At 39.0% G+C, this 19239-nt stretch overlaps 1 protein-coding gene across 3 annotated transcripts in view; it reads left to right on the top strand.

The window, feature by feature from the left end:
• rasal2 (RAS protein activator like 2) overlaps positions 1–19239 on the top strand; it is a 66091-nt gene that overhangs the window by 28670 nt on the left and 18182 nt on the right. For 2 of the 3 annotated variants that reach the window (XM_048990139.1, XM_048990140.1), the window contains exons 4-8: positions 13465–13571; positions 14629–14741; positions 15529–15679; positions 17564–17662; positions 17922–18470. In XM_048990139.1, coding sequence (XP_048846096.1) covers positions 13465–13571; positions 14629–14741; positions 15529–15679; positions 17564–17662; positions 17922–18470 — 1019 coding nt within the window. Of the gene's footprint in view, positions 1–9279; positions 9417–13464; positions 13572–14628; positions 14742–15528; positions 15680–17563; positions 17663–17921; positions 18471–19239 lie in introns of those variants that run through there. The other variant, XM_048990141.1, reaches the window with a different exon arrangement.

Raw genomic sequence — 19239 nt, forward strand, 5'->3', positions numbered from 1 at the left:
TTGTTAGGTCCGTCATTCTCTCAGGGTGCAGGTTAAACGGGCGAGCAGGAAGCAGGGAAAGACCAGGCAGGCAGGATCTTAACGGCAGGGAGGGTTTATTAACGGGAGAGACAGGGCAAGCAGGAAGCGGGGAAGGCGACAAACTGACATCAACTAACATTAATGATGGACACTGGACAGGGCAAGACGTGGACTGATAAAAAATAGACGGGGCAAAATTACAAGGAACAGCTGGGCATGATTTGGGGAAGCACACGTGGATAATCAGGGGGCGTGGCACACACGAGGATCGTACGAGCCGGGCATGACAAGGAGAAACTAATATGTTTTTATAGCTTGTTAAGATAAAAAGGACAACAGCCACTGACTTGAGGGTCTGAGTCACGATATTCAAATAATGATGCAATAATCCCACAGTTGTTACTGGGTCAAGAAAACTATTCAGTTTATGGAAATCTACAAATTCGGGTAAGCGGTGACCTTGAAAATTACAAACGTCACTCAAAATTTTTGAAAAAAAGAGAAAAACGGAATTTTTTTTTTGCTAAAACTCGTCTTTATAACGACTGTACCTTCAGCATTTTTTTCTGCTTTTATGAGACTTAAGGACTACAAAGCAACCATATTATTTAACTTATTACATTTTTCATATAACAAAAATAAAAATAACATAAAATGTATGGATTGTATTTGCTAAAAATAATATTTTACATTAAATATTAACTTATGCACTAAAATACACAGAAATGATGAACCTTAAGTGTGCTCTGTTCGTTCAGAAATGAAAGATGAGAAAAAAAAATTAAAGTGGAGGTATAATTTGCAAAAGCATAGTAGCTCATTACATTAGCCACTTAAACTTTTGAAACCATGCAACTTAATGGTTCCAACTGTCTAAGTTGCTAATGGAAGCTGTTGGTAAATGTGCTTTAATTCAGCAGTAAAATATATTAATATACCCTCGTGGAGAAAAAAATTAAGCACCCTGAAAGGTTAATGACTGTATCTCAATGAATATAATATCAGATCAAATGGACAACAGAGTTGGCGGTATGGGCACACAGCTGGTCCCATGTCAGTAGGGTGTGGCAGCCCCACACCGGGTCTGGATGCATACCGTGTAGAAGTTGTTGTATCCTCTCCTGCAGCAAGTCAGCCCACAACTGTTATAACTGGCTCTTGAGGTCATGCAGATTGGCACTGGGTCTGAGTTGACGTCTGAGGTGATCCCACACATGTTTGATTGGGAAAAGATGGGGGGACCTGGCTGGACACGGGAGGACCTCAACATCATGCAGGCAGTCCATAGACACACATGCCGTGTGTGGACGGGCGTTGTCTTGTTGAAAGACTGTACCAGGGGGCTATTTCAAGAGGGGTAAGACATGTGGTTGCAGGACATCAGTGACGGGCCACTGTGCCGTCAGGGTCCCCCCCAGTCACTACCAGAAATGACCTGAAATCATGCCCTATGGCACTCCACACCTTGATGCCAGGAGTAACGTTGATGTGTGTCTCTACAACATTAGCAGGATTGATCCTCTCCCCTCAGTGCTGCCATACGCACACAGAATGGTCTTCCGTGTTAATGCAGAACCGAGATTCATTGCTGAACATGGTACGACGCCACTCGTCATCAGTCCGTGCCTCCCGGTTATGGCAGCACTCCAAACGCAGCCGTCTCTGCGCAGGCATTAATAGCAGCCTATGCCTGGGACAGTGAACCCGTAGTCCGGCTGATGCCAGTTGTTGAGACACGGTGTAGAATGACATGGGGTGTTGTAGAGAGTCCAATACCTGTGTCCGGATGGCAGCCGCAGATGTCATGGGGTTCTGCAATGCTTGACGCACAATACGGCGATCCTCCTTTGGTGTGGTCTATCTTGGATGATCTGAACCTTCACAACGTGTGGGTGTCTTTATGTGCCTGTTGGTTCCAACATCAGGTGACTGTGACATTTGCGTGTCCCACATGCCGGGCAATTGCACGATATGACCACCTGGCTTCCTGCAAACCCACAATGCGACCCCTGTCAAACTCCGTCAAGTGCTGGTAATGCTGTCTAATGCATCTCTGAGGCTTCCTCTGTGTCTGGTGACTAAACATGCCAGCTCCTTGCAAATCAAATCATTTGCATATCCATCGCACATGTACCAAGTTACATCCAAATCGGATCATTACCAATTACTGGGTGCTTAACTATTTTTTTGTCACTGAGTATATTTTGCAGATTATTATATGATGCAAAGTATTTGGGAGCAGGTGTTTGTGCTGCTTTGCACAGTTGGCTGATGGGAATTACTTTTTTTGCAGAGGCCTATAAATGTTGAAATAAATAATCAAGCAAAGTATTACTGAATTATTAGCATTTGCATATATATGTTACAATTGACTGTTGAATAAAAGCAATAACATATTTGTAGCCATTCAGTTGTACTCCTATATATCACGGCTGTGATTATCTTTGGCACTCGACCTATGGCAGCCATGATATATTGGAGTACAGCCACACTCCTCCTCGTGTATTATTGCTTAAATATATATGGAACACTGTCGACAGAGCAGCACCTCTCAAAGAAGTAAAGGATAAAATAATCCATGACATTATGGAAAAAAGTCATTAATTTATACATGTTGTCTCTGTCTTAAGATTTTTAGCACAAAGTATGCGTCTCTCCACATGGCATACATATTTTAAGAGGTCTCTAATGAGTCTAAGTATTCACCCCATTTCTTTGTATAAATGAGATTTCTTTGTATATATAACATCCTTTCAAATGCCACCACTTCAATCAACTCGGGTGTCCACTCCACAACCGAAGGCACCCCCTCCATCAGTCATCTCCTCAGTAAAATCTGCCTGCCTTTATAATACTAATTTGGATCCAGGTTCTAGTATGAATGTCTCCTCAAATTAATACTGAACCATCTCCCAGAATAAAGATTCTGGGGTTGAAAGGGATTTGTATATACAGTGTTTCACATAGATGATCACTTACTCTTAACCAGAATTCTAGAACCTTATCACAATACCATAATACATGTATTAAATAACCATCCTCCATCTTGCATCGCCAGTCATTCCAGTGATTTTCCCAAGCGCAATTTAAACTATCTAGTGGGGCTGCAGTAAAACCGATGTTTTAATTTCATGAAACATAATCGTATGTAGTTATTAAATTGCCCATGGGTGTGCATGTGTGAGTGAATGGTGTGTGAGTGTGCCCTGCGATGGGCTGGCCCCCCATCCTGGGTTGTTCCCTGCCTCGTGCTCATTGCTTTAGGGATAGGCTCCGGACCCCCCGCGACCCAGTAGGATAAGCGGTTTGGAAAATGGATGGATGGATGGATAATCGTATGTCCATTGACATTACTTTGATATTCTATCCCAGACTTCACTATCCATGGATAGATTCAAGTCTTTATCCCAAGTCTTTTTAAGTGCTGTTATGGCTTTAAGTCCCCCGTTCAAACTCATCATGGAATAGAATACTGTTACACACAGAGAGGCGAACGTGAGTGTACGGAACCAGTTTACCAACTGTGCAACGGCAGTAGTTAACAAACCCCAAACACCCCACAGGATACGAAAGACTTGACAAATATATTTATTTCGTTTACATTAAAACAGGAGTTTTGTGGTGGAGTAGAAGGTGCCGCTAAATCAAAAAACAAACAAAACTCACCCTACACCATCTTTTAATTGTTTAAATCCCAAATCTAGCTAACCAGGCTAACTGACCCTTTAAAACTTGCAATGGTTGGTGCCCGCCTACTTTACCTAGTAAAGGAGTTACCTAGTTACCGAGGAGGAGTGTGGCTGTACTCCAATATATCATGGCTGCCATAGGTCGAGTGCCAAAGTGTGACTAAATAGTTTATTTTCTATGGGAGAGTATGTAGGTGCATAAATTACCCCTCCACTCAACCACTGAACAATTAGCCCTAATATAATATAGTATAATATAATAAATATAATATAATATAAACACATCATTATAAACCCCAGCCTCCCAAGATATATCTCACTTTGCAATTCCACCACAGTCACATATGGCAGTACAAAGAACAATCTTAGCCCAAACAAAGCAAGCATATCATGCACAAGGGTGACAGTGCGGAACTGAACGCCGCCATTTTGCCACTCCAGTATATTCATATATGCCAAGCACCACCCCCGGTCCACTTCTAGTTGGACAAGGATGGTGTCAGTCATCATTATCTTGTCATCACCAGGGCAACACAGGACACACCTGAAAAACAAGCACACGTGCCCTCTACAGGCACATAACAACCTATGCCAAGGCCACATCTCCCTTCCCATAATATTTCAGCACCTTCTCCAACAGTGACGCCTGACTGGGGCCTGTTATATTAATCTTAATGGTCTCTACCAGCAGATGGTGCAGTTGTATGTTCCTGTAGAAATGAGATCTGGGGATTTCCAGCAGAAAGTGAACTTGCCAATACCTAATTTATCGTTTAACCAAATGCTTGAAGTTACATTTATGTATACATGCAAATTAAACAAGGAGTTTTGTCCCTGTATAAAGCCTACCTGATCAGGATGAATCAATGATGTAGTCACCTTATTTAATCGATTTGCCAAGATTTTTGAAAATATTTTAACATCAATTTGAATTAACAAAATCAGCCGATGGCTCCTATAATTCCATGGGTCTTTGCCTTTCTTAGGTACAAGGCTTACAGTGTCTCTGTATATACCTCTAAGAGCAGTGCACTAGTTATGTTGTATTTCTCTTAAACTCTGCAGTGAAACCATCTGGTCCTGGTAAGCAGAACATTAATTGTCTCGGACAGTTCCTCTACCATTATAGCTGCATCTAAAACCCTGTGGCTCCAAAAAGGTTCCAAGTTCCTCATCAGTGGCTTTAGCTGTTGGGCTGTATAATTCTTTAAAGAACTTTTAATTAATATCCTATGTTTTAGTTAATATCCTGTGTTGCAATCACCTGCAAACTCCCCTGTTGTGGACTTAGCAGGAATAGTAAAAACCAAATCCCTCTGGTTTATATACCTATCAAGAAGCTTGCCTTCTTTTCCACCCTACTCAAAAAAGGTTTGCTTTGCCCTGTATGAATTAAATTTCGCCCTGTGAGATAATACATTGTTATATTGATAATTTAATTGAACTACTTTCCTTAAACCATTTCATGAGAGCTATCTGTTCAGTTGCGCCTAATGAAATTCCTCAATATTTGGTGTCTTGTAATATAAATATATATATACACACACACACACACAGTATCTCACAAAAGTGAGGATACCCCTCACATTCTTATAAATATTTTATTATATCTTTTCATAGGACAACACTGAAGACTGACACTTTGATACAATGTAAAGTAGTCAGTGTACAGCTTGTATAACAGTGTAAAATTGCTGTCCCCTCAAAATAAACAAACACACAGCCATTCATTTTTAAACCGCTGGCAACAAAAGTGTGAGTACACCCCTAAGTGAAAATGTCCAAATTGTATCCAATTAGCCATTTTCCCTCCCCGGTGTCATGTGACTCATTAGTGTTACAAGTTCTCAGGTGTGAATGGGGAGCAGGTGTGTTAAACTTGGTGTTATTGCTTTGACACTCATACTGGTCACTGGAAGTTCAACATGGCACCTCATGGCAAAGAACTCTCTAAAGATCTGAAAAAAAATAATTGTTTCGTGCTTGAAGATGGCCTAGGCCATAAGTAGATTGCCAACACCTTGAAACTGAGCTGCAGCAGTTTAACAGGACAGATTCCACTCAGGACAGGCCTCGCCATGGTCAACAAAAGAAGTTGAGTCCTCGGCGTCATATTCAGAGGTTGTCTTTTAAAAATATGTCTGAGTGTCGCCAGCATTTATGCAGAGGTTGAAGGGGTGGGGGGGTCAGCCTGTTAGTGCTCAGACCACACACCGCACAGTGCATCAAATTGGTCTGCATGGCTGTCGTCCCAGAAGAAAGCCTCTTCTAAAGATGATGCACAAGAAAATCTGCGAACAGTTTGCTGAAGACAAGCAGACTAAGGATATGGAATACTGGATCCATGTCCTTTGGTCTGATGAGACCAATTTTATGCTCCTTATTTGGTTCAGATGGTGTTAAGCGTGTGTGGCAGCAACCAGGTGAGGAGTACAAAGGCAAGTATGTCTTGCCTACAGTCAAGCATGGTGGTCTGAATGTCATGGTTTGGGGCTGCATGAGTGCTGCCATCACTGGGGAGCTACAGTTCATTGAGGGAACCATGAATGCCAACATGTACTGTGACATACTGAAGCAGAGCATGATCCCCTTCCTTCGGAAACTGGGCCGCGGGGCAGTATTCCAACATAACAACCCCAAACACACCTCCAAGATGACCACTGCCTTGCTAAAGAAACTGAGGGTAAAGGTGCTGGACTGACCAAGCCTATTGAGCATCTGTGGGGCATCTTCAAACCGAAGATGGAGGAGCATAAGGTCTGTAACATCCACTAGCTCCGTGATATCATCATGCAGGAGTGGAAATGGATTCCAGTGGCAACCTGTGAAGCTCTAATGAACTCCATGGCCAAGAGAGTTAAGGCAGTGTTGGAAAATAATGGTGGCCACACAAAATATTGACACTTTGGGCACAGTTTGGACAATTTCACTTTGGTGAGATATTGTGTGTGTGTGTGTGTGTGTGTGTGTGTGTATGTGTGTGTGTGTGTGTATGTGTGTGTCTGTATATATATGTATACACACACACACAATGCCCTCCACAATTATTGGCACCAGTCTTCATCACCCACTCATGTACAAACACTGCTATTCATATGATAACCATACAATAATCTCACGGTTGTTACTGGGTCAAGAAAACATATGAAAACTCCCATAAACAAGAGCACATGGTCTGGGTTTTGTTTATACTGTTTGAGGAGCTGCAGTCTTTTATTTTGTGATGTGAGAGTTTTGCATTCCTGCTGCATTCCTGAGCTGTCTCAACCAGGGACCTTTGTAGCTCCTGGCCATTTTCATATGTAGCTTTCACATTACACAACAGGAACTGGGACCTTTATGCTAAATATGCATGGGAGATGGAAAAAGGTTATATGTTAATGTTCACACATAACACAGGTGAGGGGATGAGAGGCAGACTTCAATACACAACTCTACATATGCAATTAACTGTTATTAGTATTTAAAAGACCAAGCCATCAACTAACAGCTTCTATCAAGCAGGATCCTGAAAACCTCTGTTTAACAACTGTATTCAGACAGCTTTGGGTGTTTGCAGGTCTGGATAGCAAAGTTCTACTGGTATCCAGTCACCTCCACCAAACAGCAGATTTCATGGGTGTTTTACTTTGTCTAGATACTCCTGGATACACCAGTGCAGGCAGTGGCAGTTCTTGGTCGAGCCATAAGTACCTAGTGTGGGGTAGGGACTAAGAAAGGATTCTGGAACTGCCTCCAAGGAACTACATTAGGGCCGAGTTCTTGCAATGGGAACATGATGATGGTTACTGAAAAAGGCTCTGGTTCCTGAAACAAAAGTTCCTATGGTATGAAAGTGCCCACGGACCTTTCAATATGGAAACATTGACTCTTCTAGATTGAGGTCCAACACCTGAGGTCCTTAAATTCTTTTGAGTTGCTGCTATGTGGGTTGTAATTATCTTTAAAATGAGGCTTATCTTTAGAGTATGAACAGAAATAAGTTTACCTTGCATTTTATTAGTGGTGCACCAATATGGACATTTTGACTGATAACCAATGACTGCCTAACCTCTGAACTGCTGTCTGAGTGGGTCTGGGGTGGTGGGGGTGCCAGCTATGGAAAATAAAGTCACATATTTTTTTAAATTGTCCCAAGGAAAATGAAAGATCTGTTGGCTAGAGTTAATAATGAATGAAAGACATGCAGTGGACTACATACAATATTTGGGTCGGTACTTCTTCTAAGTAGAGCTGCCATCCATTATTGCCTCCTAAAGATTTTACAGGATTGTCCCATATTGTAAAGCTAATTGATGTCCCCTTTAGAACCAATACTGAACTCAATTTGTGCCATTTTTTCAGACTGCATGATCGATGGTCCTCCCTCCCCCCCACCCTGATCGGCAAATTTTATTTTGGAGAACTGGGAAGGGGGTGGTGGCGTCCCTGATTTCTTTAGACTGAAAGAGCCAGCCCTACTTCAAGTGGTGAATCTCTTGTCCTACACTACGGGAAATGATTGATAATCTAATGCAGCAATCCCCAATATTTTAGTAGTTATGTATTTAGCTCTGGTACTGATAGCTTTTAATATTATGTAAGGGTTAATGCATTGGACTTGCATGCCAGTAAGTCATTTTGATATTACATCAATGACCAAAGGTCTTGGTCCTCAGCCTTTCTATCTATTTGATTTGAAGCAGTTTTGTTGTTTTTATTGTTTTTTTTTTATTGCTACTTGTGGTTTACCTCTGAAATTTTGAGTAACTGAGTTAAAGATAGGGCTGCTTGATATGATATTGTGATATGTGAAATTTCTGCAAGGTAACATTGTGATATTTATAACATTGAAGGAGATGAAGTTACCTGAAATAGAACTTATCTACCAAGAGATTATGTTAAATAATTTTATGGAGTTGCTGCAAGTGTCGGCAAATGTGATGTGATTATAGAGCATGTGCACGATATGTCGTGCTAGTCAAAGATTATAACCGTGCATCAATTTACTGATTTGCCTGACTGGTACTGTGTGTGGTTGTGGAAAATTTAATCTACCACCTTTTCACTAATCAGATTCAGGAATTCAATAGTTCCACAGTATAATAAAGTTTAAATATTGGTCAGCAATATTGGCCAAGATTGACGCATCAAACTGACATATTGTGCATCTCTACATTTAATAAGAATGTCCCTCACTGTACTCTGGTGAATACTTTTTTTTTTGCAGTTTTCTATGTGAAAGACGTTCCAAGCATGTTGCTTCCTTGGTACTTAAATTTAACAGTACAGGCTGTTCATTGCATTTGAAAAGTCAACCAGGGTGGTGTCTAATTACTGCTATTGCTAAAGTCGAGTCACATCATTTCTTCAGTGAGCTCATAATTAATAAGCATGGAAAACATGGTAATGAATGTCATCATTAAAGCTTCCAACATAGCAAGTATGATTTTGAAGGAAAGTTGCATCATCAGATCTGTGTGATCTAGGTAAGTCAGAGGCAAGGGTGTAGAAAGTCTGTTCTTTTCTAGTGAAAGGAATATGTTTGACTGGTTACTGGTCAGGATTTTCTACATTCCGATGTATGCATAGGAGAAGCATGAGGTAGGTAAAGCAGGGCAGCAAGAAAAATTGAAATGAAAGCCTAAACCTGCTTTTTGTCCAGGTAATGATCTATGATTGGAAAGACCATGAATTCAGGATTTAGGAAAACTTGACATTTGATAGGTAAGGGACCCGTTTTATACCTGAACTCTTTAGTATTTTGCATTCAACTCCTTTTTTGATCCAGTTTACTGGGAAACACTTTTGCTTTGATCATTTTATCATATTCTTTTTGTCCTTTGCTTTTGATACATTTTATTTTACTTTGGTGCTTATTATGAAGCAAACATTTTGATACCTTTACGTATCTTGATAGATTTGTGGAACTGTTTTTCATTTAATATTGTGTTGCTTACTCTTCATATAACACTACTATTTTTATTACTTATTTACAGTTTAACTTGGAACTACAAAGCCAGCCTTCTGTAGTGTTTACGGTGAGGTTTCAGTATCAAATTTTAGGATAGTTGGCCTAAGATTCTAGAATTCCGTATCTATGGTTGAAGTTCAACACTTAGACATGCTGAACGTGAAACACTACCACAAAGATATTATATCTACAGAATCTTGTCAACCCGTTTTACTTTGGAGCGCTTAGGGGATTGTGCTGTGAGTATTGTTCTCTTGGTTATGTAATTGTTAAAACAGTTGACTTGCCTTTTGGAGATTATTTAGTCGTACTGTAAAATGATACAAGGGACATGGTGTTTTGCTCATAGGTGCTTTAAATACCAGTTCCAGCCTGTATTTTGCATGTTTTGTTTGGGTACTATTGGATGTCATTTATTGGGCTTAGCATGCTCAGTGAATTTTTGGGACAATATAGATGTAGGCTAATGGCATGTAGGGCACACTTACACCTTTGTTCTCAAATAGCATAAATAAAAATAAATTCTGTTACTCGATATATTAATCAGTAAATGTTTTTCTTATTACATATCTCCTGCAATTTCAAGCTATTCAGATAACTGCAAGTTAAGATCCAGTTATACATATGCTCATGTTCACTGGCGACCATTTTGAAAGCTCAAATAAAAAACTTTACTCAGCAGAGGTTGATTTTTTTGGAATATTTTTAATTTTTTTTTTTTTTGGGGGGGGGGGGGGCCGCGGATTAATGTTAATAATTAATTGAACAATGTAATGTAAAATTGAGTGAATAATGTTTAAAATTGTGTATAGTGTAATTACAAACTTGACATTGAGAAATAGTTACAGCTCAATTAAAATATTGTTTTAGAGACATTCCAAGGGCTCAACAGAACATAACAGAGGCTTAGGTTTTCACTGTGTCAATGTCATAATGTGCATTCCAAAGATTTTTTTTATTCATCTGTATATAAATGAGGTGGGCAGCCCTAACCCTTTTTCTAAAGTGCTATTAGCCAGGGGGACTTGTGATCTGTATTCCATTACCTTGGCCTTGCTTGGATGAGAAGAAATGCTAGTTGACGTTCAAGTTCAAGTAATGCTAAGTTAACAATACATGACTTTCCAAGTCATCAGATCGCTATCTCCTTCATGTGTATGGGGTTCCATTTGTGCCAAAAACATGTCTATTTTCAGCTCACTGTCCATTTTGACTGAACATGTAACAAAACATTTGTCTGTGTCTATTCAACTTTGAAATGTACTTCAACTGTAACAGATGACACGAACATTGTCTATGTTGATTGTGCACCTGACAAAACAGTTCAATTTGAACTTGAATTTACTACTAACATAACACTAATTGCATTACTAATATGAGTGTCAACTACCAATTCTTCTCATCCAAGCAAGGCCAAGGTAATGGAGCGCAGATCAGCAATAGTGCTTTATAAAAAGGGTTAGGACTGCCCACATCATTTACATACAGATGTTGGCCACTTGTACTCTGATAGCCAGTACCCATAACTAATAAGGATAGGGGCATGGATGGACTGGTAATGTGGGAGCCTGATCTGATGACTGTGGACCTGCTGAAGGCTGCCACAGCCTCCACTCTAGTCTCCTTACATGTACATATTTCCCTCCGCAGTACCTGAATGTCATCATAAAGGGCAGTCCCTCCCTCTCTGAAAGACAGAGATTTGGTGGAGCTGGTTCTTAGACTGCTTCACATCTGGCATAAGGCCAGAAGAACATCTGAAAATACCTGGAGTGTCACCTTTAGCCTTCCACCCCCCATATGCCCTTCTAGCCATGGTCTGCCCTAGCTCCCCCTAGCACTAACTTTAAAGAACAGTGGATTTGTATCAAATATGTGTTAAAAAATGTAAGAAGATGACCAAATAACTTTCAGAAGCTGTTCTGATATTGCATATTTCTGCAGGTGTGTCACAGTGAGTATGAGGTAGGCTGTCATGCTAATACAGGCTAGATGTTGGGCCTGGAGATGGCTTATTCGCACAAACTCTACCACAGTTATGTGGGGGCGAATAGCTTTACAGTTGTTAACTGGGGAGGATCTGCATTGTTCCTTCTGAATTCTACATTTGTCCATTGGGTGGAGCCTCTTCTCCATGATCCCCACTATAAGGACCACCGCCATGTCTGGCAGTCTATAGTCTGGAAGTAAAATTAGACATTGGTACTCCTGGGAGGGGAGGCATATTAGGTCTGTTATGTCTTAGGCCTTAGGCAGGAAGAGATTGTTTTGAATATTGTGTGGATTAAAACTTCCAAACTACAAAGGCAGGAAGAGATTTGAAAATGGCAAGAAAAGCACAGCCAAGACACAAACTGCGTGCAAACATTGTAAAACACTGTTTACATACACAACTATCACAACAAACATACTTAAGCATGTCAACTGGCAGTGAGCTCAATTCACCACCGCCAGAGCGGAAATTATTAAAAGGCCAAACCACGCTAAAAAGCTGCACATACAAGCCTTAGTTTATTTGGTAACGCTTTATATTAAGTGCACCTATATAATGCATTCATTATGCATTTATAGAACATTCAGTCCACCTTCATAATACATTCATAGAACATTCATAAGCAGCATGCAAGTACACTTTAACATCCTAATATCCCTTAACAGCTTTAATATACATTAATAACAAGCATTACATGATTATACAATTATGTTTGTTATATAATGTTTGTTATTAATGTATATTACAGCTGTTAAGGGATGTTAAGGTATACATACATGATGTTTATGAATAATTTATGAATACTTAATGAATACATTATTTAGGTGTACTGAACATTTTATGAATGTAATATAAAAGCATTATGAAGGTGCAGTTAATGTAAATGTTACCGTTTGAAGGTTTTTTTATTTTATTTAATATTTTGCACAGTTTACAATGATAAAGGAATATTTTTTTAAATAAATTTGTCTGCAGCTCATTCTGTTAAAAAAAAAAAAATCATGAGAAAATCATATCGTGAACGCAGAATCGTGAATCGGATCAAAACGTGAATTGAGTATATCATTACTTAGTATTAGTTCATTCAAATTTTATTGTCTAACAGTCAATGCGTACTGTGGTCACTGGGTGCCTCTGCTATTGGGTTCACCATAATCCAAATTTCACAAAACATTGATAAAATTGATTGTAAAGTCACTGTAGCTGGATTGGATTATGACCTCATTATGTCTGGATTATTAGTTCAGTTTCCACTGTAGCTCAGTATATGCAGTTTTTTCACTTTGTTCACTTTGAGGAAGGACATTTCATTTAGGGTGATTTGTGTCTCTAAATGTCTATTGGTGCACGTCTGCAGTTTAACTGACTATCCTGTCTAGGTGCTATCTTGCAATATATCCTGTGCTTCCTGGAAGTTCATCAGGTTTGCTGCCAGTCAGAACTGGATAACTGATTATGAAAAATGTGATGGCTAGAAGATCTGCTAGAAGTTTTCTCTCTATTTGACTATCCCTGCCGGCCCCTGGAGGATGGGCTCCCCCTTTGAGTCTGGTCCATCCCAAGGTTTCTTCCTTCTAGGGAGTTTTTCCTTGCCACTGTCGCCTATGGCTTACTCACTGGGGGCTTTGGGTGAGGATGCTGTAAAGCGCTTTGAGACAATGTAATGTTGTGATAATGCGCTATATAAAAACAAATTTGTTGTTGTTGTTGATAACCACTGGCATTATGAACTGGCATTTGAGATTGTTTGATTTTATAGTGATGTCTGCATTTTTCCATTATTTAATCTCATCCTAATTTTATTGTAGAAGGATCAGCTGAGCGATCACCCAGAAGACAGAGCATATCAGGACTGGAAAGTGCAGAAAAGAAAAATTCAATGGAAGGATTCATCTCCTCTCCTTTCAAAGTCCCAGTTAGTGCCACCATTCTGCATTGTATTGAGGCCATGTTATGATGAATAAAACCATACTTTTTTCTAGAACAGTGATTCTCAACCCATGGCTTACGACCCAAATTTTGGTCGCAGCAAGTTTTGAAATGGTTGCGAGGCAGAGGTACAAATATAAGTATTTTAAAACCTGCAAGCTCCTATGTTTATCAGATTTTCCAGCCCCAGTCTTAGAATTAACCTATATAAACTGTTCTTGGGTTTGCAAATTCTTAGTGCAAAACTAGTGAACTAATCCAAAAAGTCAAATCACAGATGCTAAATTTAAAATTCACTGGCACATCCAATCAGATTTGTGTGATAGACATTGATTGGTGTAAATTGCAGAGTGCACCACATACTTGATCATAGCATTAATTTAATCCTATACTTGATATAGGGTTGCAACTAAGCTGGTATGGTAAAAACTGGGTCACGGTGTAAAAAAAGGTTGAAAACCACTGTTCTAGAATATGACTTTTAATACAAAAACACATCGGTTTTCATTGACACCAATGTTACACATGACTTTCAGAGTTAAATGCAGTCCTTGGCAGCTTTTCATGAAAAGAAAAAGGAGATAATGCTATATGCTAAATATTTTTGTAAATATTTACAAATACTTATTGCAAATGGTATGAACAGTGCTGCTGAAATGTACAGCTTTATGCCCATTTAATATTTGTACATAATTTTTTTTCTCAACGGGCACCTTGACATTACATATTATGAATGAAGCGGGACTTTGTTTAGCTGTTTCTTGTATTTACTGTATTTTTGTCTATATAGCTTTAGCCCCGTTTGCTACAAGTCAAATTCCATGAGCATGATTTCTGCTTCATGCATGATTCTGAGCAATATAGAACCAAAATGTCATTGTTATCTTTACTTCTTTAATCATTACTTGGAGAGCCTAAAGTCTCCTGGTTCTCACCTAGCTAAGATGGCAGCATGAAAGCCTTTGTTCTTATTCATAAATTGCTGGATTGGTTAAAGCTCACACATTCTAGCTATATAATGTCTTTTCTGCTGTATGTTATAGGGTTTTTTCAGCAAACGTTTGAAAGGATCCTTCAAGAGGACAGAGAGTCAGTCTAAACTGGACAAGAGCTCAAGCATTCGGCTCCCTTCTTTGAGAATCATTGATAATGACAAGTAAGACATTGTGTTTTGTGAGACTAGGATTGTTTACTGGGTTACACTGAAAATTTTATACTGTTTACTAATCGACAGTTCTGTACTAATAATATTATCTTTTGTATTAATCTGTAGCTTTGTGGATTTGTAACTATGCTAGTTAGAACTCTGTGCTTGTGATCCGAATCCCAGTCTTGGCGGAGTGATTTTGCTCTTGGGGATTGATGCTCAAAATGTGGTCTGCACTTTGTTTCGCGCTATTCTATATATACAGGGTGCTCAGAGTAATTTACTGATTAATTTGATCATTAAATGAGTAATTATTTATATACAATATATTTCAATCATTTTAATGTTTAATATATAAACATATACACGTATATGAACATGTAAATATTATTAATTAATTAATGTCATTGTTATTATGTACCATGTTAAGCAGCTAAGCAACAGAACTAGCCTTTATTTTAGGGGCAATTATCTTAAGATTCAAGGATTGTGGAAAGTATATCAAGCTAAATAACATCAAAGTGATGACTAGGATATTGACTAGGCCAGGGGTAGCCAGTCTTATCCACAAAGGGCCAGTGTGTATGCAGGTATCTCAGCTGAGGTTGTTTTTGAATGAGATGCTTTTGAATGAGTAGATGTATATAGCATGCCCTGCCCCCCACATTCTGTTAATCATTTTCATTCAGAGAGTACAAGCTTACAGTGAAGGTTTGGTGCACGTCTTCCTCCTCATTGTGGTTCTGTTTTGGTTTTGACACTGGTGCAGTTAACTTTGATTTATGTGTTGCCCTAGGACTCGAGGCCTGTCGAAACTGAACGATTCACACCCTGACTCGCTCCTTAATCCAGAAAGTGCAGTTGAGATTTTGGACCTGACCAGAGAGGAGGATGTCATGATTAAGCCCTTGCACAGCAGCATTCTGGGTGAAGAGTTTTGCTTTGAGGTAACTGACACTACACTGCTTTAAAATAGTAATAAATCACTGCATGACACTCACAAAATGATAACCAGTTATCATTAGTTGCATAGTCTAAAAACAATCCATCACTACATGTATTATTTGGAGTACAGGCCGCTTGACCCTTTAGGATAACCTAAAAGCAATCGGCCAAAAGTTTTTTTTTTTTTTTTTTTTTTTTTTTTGAGTTGCTAACTGTGTTTGGAACATTCAGATGACGTAAAAATTATCTTTTGTTGGAATAAGTTATTCCTCTGAAAATATTGATAAGCCTTCTTCACTAATGCTTTAAAGTTCAAGTTCCGTTGTGGACCCTACTAGTGTATAAGTAGCTAATAGCAATCTCAGTTGGTATGGTTCTTTTCATGGCAGTGAATATGATATTTGCCTTAAGGAGTTCATTTTGAACACAAAGGTTAAAGTCTAAAATCTGAAGCTGACCAAGGCCTTGGTTTTTGGTATGTATATTGGTATATGCTATTTTGTAGTGAATTTCACCATTAAGAATTCTTTGGATATATGTACTGTTTGCTTTTTCTTGACATAGTTAAGTATTCCATTCAATTTATTTTTTATATAGCACCTTTCACAACAATCCGGACAAGGCACTTTACATGAGTATGTTATATATACCTACATCATTTATTCAGAACAATCCAAAAACAGGGAAATACAAAGAAAGGGAAGACAAAGCAAAGAAAGAAAGAAAACCAGGTGACAACAGAGGAGAGAAAGAGTGGGCTTGCTTGCTAAAAGAGCAAAGCCAAAGTACATCAATGTGTCAGTACTCTACGCCAGCCTGTGTACGATGGGAGATTGAAGGCTGTACCCATGATAATTATAGTTTGTAAATTGTACCCACAATGTCACACTTCCATGGGACTTAACCAGCACTTCAGCTCAGATGGTGCCTCCCAGCAAACATTAGTGTATTATATAACATTCTATGGCTGGGATGCACCAACATGGATTAAATTAATCCTGGTGTAGACACAATCTAGGGTTAGTAAATATAGCTTTAAACTGATGTTTATAGAATCAGAGATGCATTGCACGTCTTAATTTTAATCCTGGATTAGTTAAACCAGTTTAACCCATGTTTAAAATAGGATTAATTCTAGTTCAGTGTCTGCCATGATGGATTAGTTAATTTTTTAGTTTTTGAGGGATCAATTGCGATCTAAACAGGAGACAGCCTGTTTTTTATATTTTACTTATATGACCTGCACCATATTCATAATTCTTATTAAATGTTTCCAACAGATCGATCTTTCGTTTTCCACAGAATAAAAAATGGTGTAATGTTATCCTGGAAATAAGCGCTTGCAAGTTTCACCGCCAGCACCAGCAATATTAGATTAAAGTATCCAGCTTTATACTAGGTTTAAATTCTCTGGTGCAACAGACTTGAATTTACTCTAGGTTTAGGTTAAAGAAGGATTGATTGTAAACTATATATATGCAAACTAGGTTTAAAGTTTGGTGCAACATGATAAGCAGTTAAATCTTGATTTAATCCAATGTAAAAATTATATCATGTTGGTGCAACCCAGCCTAAATTTTGGAGGATTGGGATACATTGGAGAGTAAAGCTGTACCCAATAGCATAACTCCACACGTGCGGATGGTGCCTAGCAAGCTGGAGTGCTGTTTTACCCCCTTGGTGGTGTGATTACATGGGTATGGCCTACAGCCTATTGGGATTTGCATTGAGAATTGCATCACTGATGGACTTTGACCACAGTTTGCACCCAACATTTACAAAAGCATGATTCTTTAGATTTAGCTCTTTGGGAAGGAGACAGTTCCTGCGTTTTTTTTCTCATGACCATTCTTATTTTATTATTCTTATGTTTTTTTTATATTTAGGTGACTTACTCTAGTGGGAGCAAATGTTTCAGCTGCCCGTCAGCAGCTGAGCGGGACAGATGGATAGAAGACTTAAAGCGAACGGTGCATCCTAACAAGGTGCATCCTGTCATTATTCAAAACTTACTTTAAAAACAATACTTTAAATATGGTGGAATCCATAGCAGTTTAATGAATTGTAGTTAGGAGCTGACTGCTCATTGCCAGCTTCTACCTCTCCTTATTACAAACTGACTGTTACCTATTGGTGTGCTTTTCTGTTTCAAAACTATACATATTACTTTGGTATATTTTATAATCATACAGAGACGTAAAAATATAATGGAGATTAACTCCATTCCTCCATTTCCTACTACAGGACAACTGCAGACGAACTGAGAATTTGCTTCAGCTTTGGATTATTGAGGCCAAGGATTTCCCGGCCAAAAAAAAGTACTTTTGTGAGGTGTGCTTGGATGATGTCCTTTATGCCCGCACTACCAGCAAGGCAAAATCTGGAAACCTTTTTTGGGGGGAGTATTTTGAGTTTTCCAGCCTTCCAAATGTTTCCAGTCTTACTGTCCACATCTACAAGGATATCGATAAAAAGAAGGATAAAAATAACTATGTGGGCCTGGTTAATATTCCAACTGGGGGCATTAAAGGTAGATCTTTCACAGAGAAGTGGTACCCTGTCAGTACTCCTACAGCAAGCAAGGGGAAGGTGGGGGGGCCTACGATCCGCATCAGGTTGCGCTTTCAGGGTGTCCCCATCCTGCCAATGGAGCAGTACAAGCAGTTTGCAGAGTTCATCACCAATAATTACAGTATGCTCTGCTCTGTATTGGAGCCTGTAATTAGTGTGAGAAGCAAGGAAGAAATGGCTTCTGCCCTGGTCCACATCCTTCAGAGCACAGGGAAAGCTAAGGTAAGCTAAGGCTTAATTTTAAACATGTCTCAGCTGTCCTGACTGTCCATACAGATGTAGTTGTTGATAGTATTTAAAAGGCCAGATCGTGTGGTAGCATTAGCTCAGAAATAGGGATATTTGCTGAAACTATAGTATTGTCAAATAAGCTTCTGTGTGAAGTCTTTAAACTGCTTCAACAAATCAGTTTAAATGCCTCTACTGTAGGCAGAACATCAGTTTTCAAGGTGTTTAGAAAGCATAGTTACTTTGTATGCATGGACTGTTGATAACTGTTTTCTTAATGACCTTCTACTTGCTGCTGTTTTCACAAGTGTAATTGTCTGTAGCATATACATCTATAAAAGTTAAGCTAGAAGAGCAGGATACAGAAGTGTGTATGGGATTTTTCACGTCTTGAGAATTTACTGCAGCCCAGTTGTTGAAAATTTCATATTCACCGTAAATATTAAAATTAAAATTACAATCAGATTAAAGCATTCAACGGTTGAATGCTTTAATCTGATTGTAATTTTAATTTAAAATTTTAATATTTACGGTGAATATGAAACTTTCAACAACTGGGCTGCAGCAGTATTAGTTAGCCTAGTGTACCAACTTAAAGGCTACACATGACATTTCTCACTAGCGAGGTAATAACAGCGCTGCATCTTAAAGCAGACTTACAGTTTAGAGACGGTGCTTCAGAACACTGTTGAGAGACACACAGAGGTAGCCTAATTCATACAAGCTCTCTCTCTCTTTCTCTGTGTCTCTGTCTCTCTCGCTC

Source organism: Brienomyrus brachyistius, chromosome 21, assembly GCF_023856365.1.
Source record: "Brienomyrus brachyistius isolate T26 chromosome 21, BBRACH_0.4, whole genome shotgun sequence".
NCBI classification, from domain to species: domain Eukaryota; kingdom Metazoa; phylum Chordata; class Actinopteri; order Osteoglossiformes; family Mormyridae; genus Brienomyrus; species Brienomyrus brachyistius.